General features: G+C 51.0%; 1 protein-coding gene across 1 annotated transcript in view; it reads right to left on the bottom strand.

The window, feature by feature from the left end:
• DOCK4 (dedicator of cytokinesis 4) overlaps positions 1-12,799 on the bottom strand; it is a 323,634-nt gene that overhangs the window by 118,037 nt on the left and 192,798 nt on the right. The window contains exon 13 of the mRNA XM_054571366.1: positions 6,536-6,661. Within this exon, the coding sequence (XP_054427341.1) occupies positions 6,536-6,661 (126 nt within the window). The remainder of the gene's footprint in view (positions 1-6,535; positions 6,662-12,799) is intronic.

The raw sequence follows: 12,799 nt of genomic DNA on the forward strand, positions 1-12,799 counted from the left end.
CAGAACTTCCTGACCAAAGTGTGTACAAGAAAACACCCGAGCTCTCTACTCCGTGGGTGAATTCCAGTGTGCCCGGTCACCTTCCCCCGTGTAAAAGGACCAGCGTTTTATAACGCCATCCATCATGCACGAATGCCCTGGGCTGACCAGGAAACACACGAGCCACAAATAGAGAAACTGAGTAAGTCCTAAACAGGATGAAAATTTTACTTTTCAATAACTGTATGGGGGAAACAGTGGTTAATAACATCATATGAATTCCCGGTGCACAACTCTGTACTATGGCATCTGTACACTGCACTGCGTGTTCAGCACCCCAATCAAGTCTCCGTCCATCACCCTTTATCTCCTCCTCTCCTCTCCTACCTCTCCCCCCGCCCTCAAGGTGATCACCATGCTGCTGAATGCATCTACAGCTTTGTTTGCTGCTTTTTGTTTTATATCCCACATATAAGTGAACTCGTACAGTTCTTGTCCTCTTCCATATGACTTATTTCAGTTAGTATAATACTCTTAAGATCCATCCCTGCTGTTGAAGACGGCAATATTTCCTCAAAAAGGATGAAATAAATCTTAACCACCCCTTACAAGGAGTATATAAAAAAATACATTTGTGGAAGCAATGGATACAGTGATCGCTGTCTTATAAATTTCTACTACTCTCATACAGCTCATACAAAGCAACTTGGGAAGGCAACAAACTTGGAATTGCAGAAGAAAAGCCACATATTTTGACATATTTAAATTATATTTGAATGCTTTGAAAGGTTTTTGTTTTTAACCATTCCATTTTTTACAAGTTTTGTAAATTTTACAAGTGTGCTCGATTTTAACAATGCAATTTTATTGCTGTATGTATTCATCACTACACACACTACCAGACATTTTTAATGCTGTTTATTTCAACAACTTCACTATAAAAGGAAGAGCAAACCCACAAACTTTGTCCTCTGAATCCATCAATTTCAACTCAAAATCGGCCTGGCACAGTAATGGTCTGCACATGAACTATTTCGACAATATGCGTGGGAGGAAATTCTTGACAAGAGCCTCTGTGCTCATAGATCTGGCAGGTAAACGAGCATGCAAATCAAGGTACTTTAGAGCAAAAGGTGTTATAGCCAACAGCAGCAACACCCCCCTGCGTAGGTCAGAGCGCGCTGCTTACAGACAGACTGGGAAGTGCAGCGGATGCACAGGGACGGCCGCCTCAGGGCACTGAGCCTCGGGCCTGCCTCATAGTAACAAGCTCATCCACACCTCGGGGGGCTCGAGCACCCACAAAAGGAAGAGCGTTTCCTGGGAGGGGACCTCCATGATCATCTGTCAGAAGGACAGGGCCACTCTGCCTTGCGCGGGGGCGGGGGGGGGGGGCAGGGAGCGGTTTGCGGGGTGACCTGTTTTCCACCGTGGGCTGGGCCCGCGGTGGGGACAGAACTTGGGCAGAGCCCACGCCGCCAGCATCACTGGACGCTTTCTCTGTGTGTACATTCAGCAGACAGATCTCCAGCACCTCCTATGTTGCCAAGTTATGCCGGCTTCCGCAGTGAGCTCAGCACGAGGCCCCTCTCCAGAGCCGACTCTAGCAGGGGAGGTCTCGCACAGAGGAGAGTATATGGTGCGTTGGATGGTGATATGTCCCATGGATACAGGCAGCGGGGGGCGGGGGGGGGAGGCCTGTGGGGGAGCCCGAGAGAGAAGCCTCACCAAGACGACGAGAGATGTGTGTCAGCTGCGGAGCGTTTTGGCAAAGGAGCAAATTAAAAACGGCGTCAGCATCCCAAGCCAGCCCCTACAGACTATTTTGCTTGTAATTTAGCTGGATTCTTCTGTTTCTTCTGAATTCAGAAGGTTATGAGGTCAAATAAGCCCAAAGGATATAGGGTCAAAAGAAACTGGAATAAGGACACTTGGATTCAAGGCTCTCTCTCTGCTGCTGTCTACTCTGTGGGACCTTAGTCTAGACAGGGGACTATAAAGCTCTGGGCCCCAAGTTTTTATGTTCTTAAGATGGGGGAGGGGAGGGTAGAGGCAGAGGCAGGGATGGGAGAGGGAAGAAGGGACAAGACCACTTACACATCATGTCGTTTGTATGACTAACAGAAGAACTTCTGGACTAGAACACAATTGTAAATTAAAACTCCTTACACATATGCCTACTTTTCTGTCCCCTAATTGTCGCTAAGCCTGTAACCCCCTTTATCTTCCGCAAAGTTTTTAGGCTAAACTAAGATTCCTTTGAAAGGAGAACAGAGGGCAGACAGAGGCTGCTCCTGGAAGACGTTTGAGCCATGTCTCCCCAGGAATTCCGCGGCTCGCTCTGTTCCAACGGTGCAAGGTGCCGCGTTGCCAAAGTATGCAGAAGGATGAAGCTGAAACAAGTGCTAATTAACATCAATATGCTTGAGGCTGGCTCTGGAGAAAACTAATAAGCCCAAATGGTGTTAAGGAAGCATCTTGGGTAATGAAGGGGGAAAACAGCATGAAATGGACCCAGCACCAGCGCAGAAAGCCATTTTCCTGGCAATGTTTACCTCAGGTACCCTCCTCTGTGAATCCGACCTGCCCCTCTTTCCTCTGGTCAGGAGGCCCACTGGCTGGGAAGCCTTTACACGTTTGAAGACAAGATAAAGCCAAGGACACAGAAAATTCAAGAGTTCAGTGACTGCAACTGCAGGCGGTCAATTTATGGCTGGACCTCAGCAGACAAGAGGCTTCCCATCAGCAGCCAAAGCCCTGATCCTTGGCTCTGCCCCACGAATGCCCTGGATTCAGCCACGGGGCGTGCCACCCCATCAAGGAGTCTGCCGCGCCCGGCCACAGCGGCTGGCCCCAGGCCTTGGCTGTGCTGGATATTTGGCGATATTGATGGAGCTGGAAAAGGAAAGTTCTTGTCCTTCCATTAAAAACAGAAGAAACTGTGCCTTGGCTGGGTAGCTCAGTGGGTAATAACATTAACTCGATGTGCCAAGGTTGCAGGTTCGGTCCCTGGTCAGGGCACATACAAAAATCAACCAAAAAATGCATAAATACATGGACAACAAATTAATGTTTTTTCTCTCTCCCCTTCTTCCTTTCTCTTTAAAAATCAGTAAATAAAACTTAAAAAGTAGCTTGTGTAAACAACTAAGTGTTTTTGCTTTGTTTGGTATGTGCGTGAACTCAGACGACGCCGGTAAGGGTGGTGGTGGTGGCAGAGAGCAGTGGCTTGGGCACCGGGCCCAGTGCTGTGAGCCGAACGCCGCCTCGCCTCCGCTTCATACGAAGGCCTTACTGTTCTCATTCGGAAGATGAGGAAACGGCAGCGGAAGCGCGGCGATCAGGAAATGTGCGGCAGGTGTTCTCATCATCCCCGCTTTGCTCGTCAATGTGGAATTCAGCAGGATGAGACCGGCCATCCGGGAAGCTGGCGCTGTGCAGCCCTGTCACCTGCAGCCGCGCGGCGGGGCCCCGAATGTGTCAGTCCTCCCCTGCCCTGCGCGGCCGGGCCGGACCCCAAAGCCCTGGGTTCAGCTCTGGGACCGTCCTTCCAGGACACGGATGGGCAGAAATGGTGCCATCCTGGCCGCGGACAGGAGCCCAGACTCAGAACCCATCAGAGGAGGGATGAGGTGAGACAAGAGAGGTCAGGGAACTTTAAAAACAAGGACAGTTGAACCAGCTGACGTGTGAGACCAGGTGTCCAGGGAGACAGGGGACAGGTGGGAAGACGGAGCAGGGAGAGCAGCTTTGAGAACACGGTGAGAACACGTGTGGAAAGAATGATAAACCCAGAGTCAGAACAGATCCTCGGGGTCAGGGGAGGGCACGGCCTGACCTCCCAGGACATCCCTGACTCATCGGCCAGCTGGGCTCCCAAATGCCTGCGGGGCGGAACCGCTGTCCTTCCTGACGCTCGGCGCCAGCCCGGGCGCTGCTCTGCACGGCGTCTGTTAAGGCATTTAGAGCTGGCCGTCCGATGCAGCCACCACGGCCACGTGTGGCCGCTGCGCCCCCGACAGGGGACTGGGCTGAGCCAGAGAGGTGATGACTGCCCAGCACGGGCAGCCCTCAGAGGCCCAGGCTGAGAGAGGGGTGCAGAATGACTCGGGAAGGCCATTTCGTACGGACTACCGGCTGAAATATTTGGGAGGTGTTGAGTTAAGTAGAACAAGTCATCAATTTCACTTCACCTCTTCCTAATTTTTTAATGTGGCTACTACAAAATGTAAAAAGTTTGTGGCTGACATCACATTCCTGCTGAGGAGACTGACTGATTGCCAGACGTTTGCCGCTCCTCTCACCGGCCCCAGCACCAGAACATGGGATTTTCTGCACTTCCTTGGTTCAGAGGTGGCGTGACAGAAAGTGACATTTCCTCTTTGGAAATCGGACACGCTAAGGTGCCGACCCTCAGCCGCAGGGGGAGCTGGAAGGGCTTCACAGTAGCAGGTAAGCTCCTGGGCAGACCCCCTCCTCTACCAGGAGAGGCCAACGGGACAATTTGTTTCCTCGTTTGTCCTGTTCCCTGATCCTCAAGAAGAGTTTTGTGTATGTTTCCCTCAGTGTCGGGACCACGGTTACTTTGTTTTGCAGAGAGGCAGCGAGCGCCGATGTACCCGGTTCTGCCGCTACAAGCACCTGCCTCCCCCCGTCCTGACCCCTAACAGGTCACAAACGAACCCTGAAGGTCAGGTCTGGCAAATGCAAAGAATAAAAGCATCAGGTGAGCCGACCGCCGGTGCAACACCAGGACCAGAGACGCTGGTGACGTGCACTTACTTCCTCACGGAGCAATTCAGCTCGAGTTTTCAGTAGCACCGCCAGTGAGAGTGAACGGGCACAACAAAGTTCTGGAAACAACAAAGGAAAATGAAGCAATGGCCGCGTGTTTGCCGATGGAAAACATTTCATTCACTGTGAAAGGTGCTTCAGCTGTTCACGTAAAGTAAATACATACATCTCTCCCTTCTCCATCGATTTTGGAAAATGAAGAAGCCAAAGAAGAAAAAGAAGGTATTACTTTAAAAAACAAACAAACAAACAAACAAACAAAAAACGCCTTCTCAGCACTGCAGACTCGCATCTGGGAGGGCAGCCCCCTCGGCAGTGGGGGCCTCGCCGTTAGGATACAGTGCAGCCTCATCCCACGGCAAGTTCACTTCCATCATGAGGGCCGGACTGAAGCTGCCGAACAGGCAGAGCCCAGGCATTACTCGCCGGCGGAGGCCACGCTGCTTTGTGGCTTCCAAGGCTCAGCGGTGCTACCCGGAGATCGGGCTGCGGGGTTCTCCCAGCGGCTGGCTGCACCCTGTGCCTGAGTATGTTTTTATATTAGATTTGCCCATCAATTTGCTTCCCAGCAGGATGACATTTTTTTCTTTTTTGTTAAAGAGGAAATACCAGTTATTTACAGCACCTGAAGGAAAGAGCAGCCGAACGGCCTGCCGCCGGGTTTCCAGTTCCATAGACAGCGGCCTTTGACAGCAGTGCGTGGGACGGCCCCTGAGCTGGGTCCGACCCAGAACCTCCTCGGGCTGTGCTCCCAGCCGCCGGGTGTGAGCAGATTCCCCCGGGAGCTCACACACAAGCGGAAGGCCGCAGCGGCCCATGCCGGCCGTGCCTGCGCCGGGCTGGGTCCTCCTGCCGGCCTCTCACAGCCCGGCCGGCCGGGCCCGCCGCCGTTACACATGGGCTGACACAGCCACTGCGAGCATGTCCCCCCACAAACCCCATCAGCAACCGCAGGCGTCCTCAGCCAGGCTTCCTGCTTTTCTCCGGGTGGGGAGGCTGGGACGCGGAGCCCGGTGAAAACGCTACGACTTGGCATTGCCTTGAGAGCGTGGCTCTCCTCCCCGACTCGTTCCTGAGAAGAACTGAAGCGTGGCTGGTGTACAACATTGTGCTGGAGGTATTCATTCCAGGGCCCACGTCGTGGTTCGACATTTTTATAACCTCACAACGTGCGAAGAGTGGGAATCGCCGGAACCCCCACCTCCGCCTCCTAGGATCGCACACACGGCAGCTGGTGACTGACCCCTCCAAGGCAGGCTAACTGTCGCGGACTACTGCTCAGGGGCTGTTCTTATCAGCACCTATCAGGGTTTCCTCCAGGCAACCTGACTACCATTTCCCGCCCCAGGGTGATGTTCCTCTGGACCCTGCCTTAGCGTGCTCTGCGATCAAGGTCGTAATGACAGGCAGCCATGCCCCCCACCGACTCTCTGCCCTCATGTAATCAAAGCACAAAGGTATTTTTAAAAACTGTTGCTTATTATCACACACAGCCAGTCCCTGGATGATGTCATTTTGTTGTAACACTGACGAAACGCCGCAGGAACTCAACTCTCGTTTGCATCCATAGCCTGCGGGAAAACTGGTTTCGTGACGCCTCCCCTCGCTCCAGTCGCAGACCCTACAGGCGGCACGGAGGGAGGGCTTCCCCTACTTCATTTCGTGCTTCAGCGCGACTCTTCAAAACTCGAAACATGGCTCAAGTGTCAAAGGCATACAACGTACCTGTATTTCATCACGTGGTTCGTCTCAAGTCACTTACCGGGCATGATGATGTTCGAGAAGCCCAGCTTCCTCGTCAGGGACACCCCGTGGGAGAACACAGAGGCGCACTCTCGCCTGATCTGCTCGATGTCTCCGTGCAGCAGCTGGAGGGACACTGCTAGGCCTGAAACGAGGGCGCGGGCACAGGGGAAGCGGAGGCTGGAGTCAGCAGGGGCGGAGGCTGGGCGGCTTCCCCAGGCCCGCGTGACAGCCCCGTTGTTTTAAACTAAAGGGGACTATTTAAACAAAATCAACAGAGTCTGCAGGAATCCTTTCTGGGTCAGACTCTTGCAGCCTGGCTCCCTGGGTTTTCCCATTTCTGAGGAGGTCCTGGTCAACAGGAACGCCCCGTGGCGGGGCTCTAAGAAGAGGGAGGCTGGCTTCCAGCCCAACGGCCTCTCCTCCGGAGCCCAGGGGGAACCCGGATCCCGCGGAGCACGTCGCCCGCCCTGCTCCCCATCCCCTCATTCACCAGCAAACACCCCCGGCGGCGAGGACAAATTGTGACCCTGAGGAGACCAGGTGGAGTCAAGTGTGCCTGCGCACGTCTAAACGAGGCTCGCCCTCCTCCAACCACACAGGCAGGCAAGTAACCACCAAGCCAGGGTTTCTTGGTGTATTTGCATGCTTTTCAATGGAGTCATTGAAACATCAAGAAAGCTTGTTTTAAAAGAAAGCATTAGGCTCCGAGAGAAGGCGCTCACCTGCCCCAGGGGCAGGAACATAAGAGGAGGAAGGCCGGGTGTGACTGCGTCATGGCGTCCTCGTGCTTCCACAGGCGCTGGGGTCCGAGCACCGTGAGAACACAGTGAGGCCAGGCAGGTACCCAGGAACTTTCGGGAAACCGGCGGCCCATTTTTACCCAGCCTCCCGTTACCCCCGCACTTCCCCATCTGTCCGGGGTGACTGACGGCAAGAGGCGGATGCACGTCCCTCCTCCGAGAGCCACGTGGACTGGGCCCACGGGGGACAAAAAGGGGCCCAGACGACCCGACGGCAACAGCTGTGGGGTCCCCGTGAAAGCCCGGAGGCGGGAGGAAGACTCACTAACGTGTGTTCTAACCGCTTGGTCCCGGGGTGCAGTTTCTTCCTGACTCTCGCTCTCCCCACCACCCCACCGGCAGACTTCACTGGCGTCTCTACCGTCCGCCCACGGCTGTGCTTTGGCCTTAAAATACCCACTCACACTGTCGCATGGTCACCAGCATCATTGGGAGCTGGTGCTGTGTGCGCCAGACACGGTGCGTAACAACAGAGCACTCAGTACAGCATACAGGTGATGTGCTACAGACCTGCACACCAGAAACCTACATCGTTTTATTAACCAATGCCGCCCCGATAAAGCCAACAAAAACCGTATAAAAAGAAAGTGAGACACACCTATTTATATAGAATATATATATGTAAAATATCAAGCAGAATAGGTCAGGGTATAACAGGAATATTAAAATAATGAGAAAGTATTATTCATTAAAGGAATTTGAAAGTTCAGGGAAGATTTGTTTGTCTGTTTTTAAACAGGGATATCCAACAATGAATAAGCTGATGATTTTGGTAAAATTTTTAATTTCACAAAAGAGATCAATCACGTTTCATAAGCATCTTTTTTCCTGGCCCTTCCCCAAAATAGTTAATGGAAGAATGTTCCCCTTTATCAAAAGAATCATTAAACTGAACTTTTTTTAAAAAAAATCACCCTAGATGTTTAAGACCCAACTGTAATGATCTGATATCCAACTTTAAAGAAAACCACAGTCATTAACTAATCGAGCGTCTGTCATAAACAACATGTGTTTCATGACTAAGCTCAGCTATGGAGACAGGACAGGGAAAAGGGCTTTGTATCTGTTACCGAAAGGGGCCTATTCCTTGGCAGCTCTCATTTCCCTGGAACTGAAGCTCACTCACTCTAGAAGAGGCATCCTTTGAAATTCTGCACTTTCACATAAAAAAATGGCAAGCACAGCATGATTTACAAGTAGCTGGCAAAACTCATTTCAGACTAGATCAGCCATTTTGCCACCAATGAGCAAATTACACATAACTGGGAATAGCTACAGAAACGCAAAGTGGGTAAGAGCGACAGATATATTGAATCCATGTCACCGCACGGCATGCAGTTTGAAACGCTTCTCATGCGGCTGCATGGCCCTGTCTCCATGTGACCGCGGTTTCCCCATCCGCGAATAAAGACACTCTTCATGCCGACTCCATGCAGCCCTGGGGGCGACGCCTGGCTGCGCTACCACCGCACTCCCCTTCCCCCACTCGGTCTCACCACCGTCCCGCCCTCCCTGCCAGGGGATCAACGAGTCAGCGCCCACCAAAAAGTGTGCAGCGCCCCCTAGGCGCTATCTCCCAAGACAGCGTTCCTTCCTGTAGGCTCGTCTGCCACTCAGTGAAGCCCGCGACTGCCAGCCTCCTGGGGGCTGGAGTGATTCGGCCCCGCGGAGGGTTTGAAGGCAAGCCTGTCTCCCGAGGGCGGCGCTCTGACCTGGGAGACTTGACAGAGGTGCCAGGGCATGGGCGGGCGCGCGGAGACCATGGAATGCCGGTGACACTGGGGTGCCGGCTCCGTGCCCAGAGCGCCGTGAGCCAGAGCTGCGACCCAGTGGCAGACTCTGATGCACCCTTGGGAGGCGAGCAGACGGAATCTGATGAGCGGGGATCTGTGTTTGCCCGTTGTAATGCAGCTCCTTTATTTCTTGGGCTTTTTTTTCCTTCTTCATTGTTATGCTCTACATAAATGGGGTTTTCTTAGTGCCCCCTTCTCTACCTTTCTGGAATTCAGAAATTGTATTTCTGTGTTTTCTCTTTAACTAGTTCTTTCAGTGAATGTGACATTCACTCCGTTTTTATCTGACAATTTCTTTATTTCAATGTCATTTTAAAGTAACAGTGGGGGAAATAAAGAATTCAAAGTTGGCCATTACCCCGGGAATTTTAAGATATTATCCCGTAACACTCTGACCTCTGCAACTGCTGCTGAGAGCAGGGTATTGTTTTGGGTGATCAGTTTTGTCTTACGCATTCCAGAGTCTGCCACAACAGAACTGTCTTTGAATTTATTTACCCTGCTCACGACATTTGCTTTTACCTGAGGACTTGTAGCCTCCGCAACTGTTCTGCAGATTCTCGAACGTTTCTAGTCCCATGTGGCAGTTTTCCCATGTACCTGGAATCCCTACGGGATGCCTGCTGATTTTTTCATTCAGTCCTTTGTCTTTTAAATGTCTATTCAGATTTTTTTCATTGCACTTTCCCTTTGTGCTACTGTCTAATATGTCAAGCTGTAATTTTCGTTTATTGATTCCCTTTTCAGCTGTGCTTGTGCGGTAGTTAAGCAGTCCACTCTTTTTTTCAATGACTGCCTTACAAGAATTTTTGAAGTTTATTTGGGTTCTTCCTGACCTTTAGACCCTAAGCACCACGGAGGACAAGGACTTCCATTTGCTGGTTAAAGGCTGTGTGCCCGGCACCCTGGACAATGCCAGATACACAGGTGCCCAATTAGTCCTTTTGATGCATGAATCTGACAATTGCTTGTTCATCTTTTGGGGATGTTTTCTTTTTCATCACAAGTCTGTTTTACTACTTCTTGTTTAGTCATTTCTTGGAAGTTTATTACCTAAAGTTCTCAGAGGCCATGGCGCCTGTGGGTTGAACCTGCTTCCCCGGCCTCCTTGCCCATTGTTTCACAGCTGCTGATTATAGTATCATCCTATTGTGACTCATCTCTAGCGGGTGCCCTTTTGTCCCAGGCACCATGGGCGGGGAAGTGGCAACACCATATGATTATACATTAATGCTTTTTCAGGCTACTAAACTGAGACCAGGTTTTTTCCTTTAAATTTTATGATGAAGTTTTTCCAAACTACCGAGTCAGTATAAATTCGGACTGATGGCAAGAACTGGAATTTCCATGTCGATCAGGAGAATCCTGCAGCCCCGTATGTTTAAGACAGAGATGAGAGAGACAAGCTCTCTCCTCCCAGCTCTCTGACCACCAGGGCATTTTACAAGAACTCAGGCGACTTTCTCGCTGGGGTCCCCGGGGTGTGAGGAGAACTTCTCTTGCTGCTCTCAAGATTTTGTCTGTTCTTCAGTGTTTTTACTAGGATGCGCCTGGTGTGGATCTCTTTTTCTTTCTCATTGAGCTTCTTGGAGATGTAGATTAACGTCTGCATCAAACTTGGGAAGTTGTCTGTTAGCATTTCTTCATAGAGATTTCCTGCTGCCCCTCCCCTACCCCCGGTTCCCATGTCATGTATGTTGGCGCGCTTGACAGTATCTCTCACATTTCTCTGAGAGTCTGTTCATTTTTTAAAATTTTTTCCCCCCCAAAATCCCCTATTTCCCTGCAAATCTCCAAATTTTTAAGTTTCTATAAGGTTAAATTTCCACAGACTCTGTTTCAAAATAAGGTCAGTTCCTTTCGGGAGAGCGTCTGGGGTTTTTCTTCTTATGGGGAATGGCCTCTGCCCCAGGCCAAAGCCCCGGTCCTCTGCTCCAGACCTGGGGACGGGCACGGCCGCCCACTGACCAGGGCGACCCCTCGCTGTTTTGGGAGCAAGGCGCGAGGTGGGAGCAGAACCCCTGGTCTCCTCCCTCCGCCCCCATGGCGCAAGGGCCACCGACCCCCTGTGCTAAGTTCTTTATTTGCGGTATGCTCTTAGGAAAACTTTCAGACTGCAATGCTTTTTTAAAGTATGCGACCTTTTCCAGTCACGGTTGCTCCCATTTGGGCGGGGGGTGGCCCGCAAGCGGCCCCGGTGCCATCCCCAGCGAAGCCCTAAAGCCCTCACTTCCTAACAGCGCTCGCGCTCTCTGTCTGTTTGGGGGAGGTGGGCACTGTGGGCAACACACAATTGCTGGGACTTTCGAACTTGAAGGGCAATATCACGACCATCATGTCAGCAAAACTTCCTAAAATTGGTATTACTGAATTCTTTCCAACAGCTCTTTAGTAACATCTGTTCATTTCTGAAATATTTAGGACCTCATTATTACCAGAGCAGAAATTTTCCCTTCTATTCCCTCCTTTGTGCTTGATTTACACACACTCGATCACCAGAGTTTGGCTCCAGGTACTATTTTATGTTTTATGAATATTGTATATAGTATCTTCGGGGTAAGGTGGCTGACCTGTAAAATGAAGACGCCAGGGCATGTATGGTATTTGGGTCTGACTCAAAGCAGAACTGCCAGGGCTACGTCCCGGCTGCACGGAGCAGTCAGCCCCGGGGGGTCCACAGAGGGCTTCCGCGGGGCGGCCACAGGCGGGGCCTCTCGGGCAGAGGAAGGGACGGAGGCCAAGCATCTGGCAGGCGGGGTGCAGGGTGAGGCCCACTGCTGGGAATGTGGCCGCGGAGGAAAGGCCAGAGCACGAGGAGGAGGCCCGAGTGCAGGCGTGAGCCAGGCGGATGAACGGACAGAACGGTCGGCCCTGCGGCCCTGCTGACCAGTGCGCTACCCACAGGACAGGGGAACCCCGCCTGGCAGCGCGGGGGGAACGCATGCATGTATGTATGTGTGTGTGTGTGTGTGTGTGTGTGCAGTGCTTAAGGGTTATACCGAGTTCGTAATGTTAAATGTTTACATATAGTGAATATACATATACACACACAAAACTATTTTTAAAACCCTATCTATCTATCTATATATATATATGAAAAGCATGTATACCTATGTATATAAGTACACACAGAGAAAAGGGTGAAACAAATACAGTAAAACGTTCCTCTCTAAGAAATTAGAAATTCTTTGTGTTATTCTTGCACCATTTCCTCAAATAAAATTAATTGAAAATAAACTTTTAAAAGGCATGGTTTGATAGAAAATTTGAAAGGTGAGGGGAGTAAAAAAAAAATTAAAAAAATCACATACTGTATCTCTAGCCAATAGGTGGCGCCAAAAAGTCCCACTTTCAACAATGTTAGAAAGCGAAGTTTCTCAAGGCAATGTTCCAGCCTCCAGCATGGATACAATCCTTAAGAGTTCTACCAACTCAGTAATATTGAGTTAAATGGCTGCATTAGTATGTGAGGATAGGGTGCTCTAAGTCTCTCAAAAGCTTCCTTTCACCTCAACCAAATAAAATACACTACCTACTTCCTGCATGGAGTTCAGCTGCTCTCCCGTGGACTGTGGGTTCGAATATAAGTAACCCCCTTTGACCTTCTGCGGGACAGTACCAGGAATGCAACCACACACCCTCAGCTTACCAGTGCAGAAGAAGACTGTCGAAATCGACCTAATGAGC

The sequence above is a fragment of the Pteronotus mesoamericanus genome, unplaced genomic scaffold (assembly GCF_021234165.1).
Source record: "Pteronotus mesoamericanus isolate MK-2021 breed Mesoamerican mustached bat unplaced genomic scaffold, CSHL_Meso_final contig_220, whole genome shotgun sequence".
Taxonomy (NCBI): domain Eukaryota; kingdom Metazoa; phylum Chordata; class Mammalia; order Chiroptera; family Mormoopidae; genus Pteronotus; species Pteronotus mesoamericanus.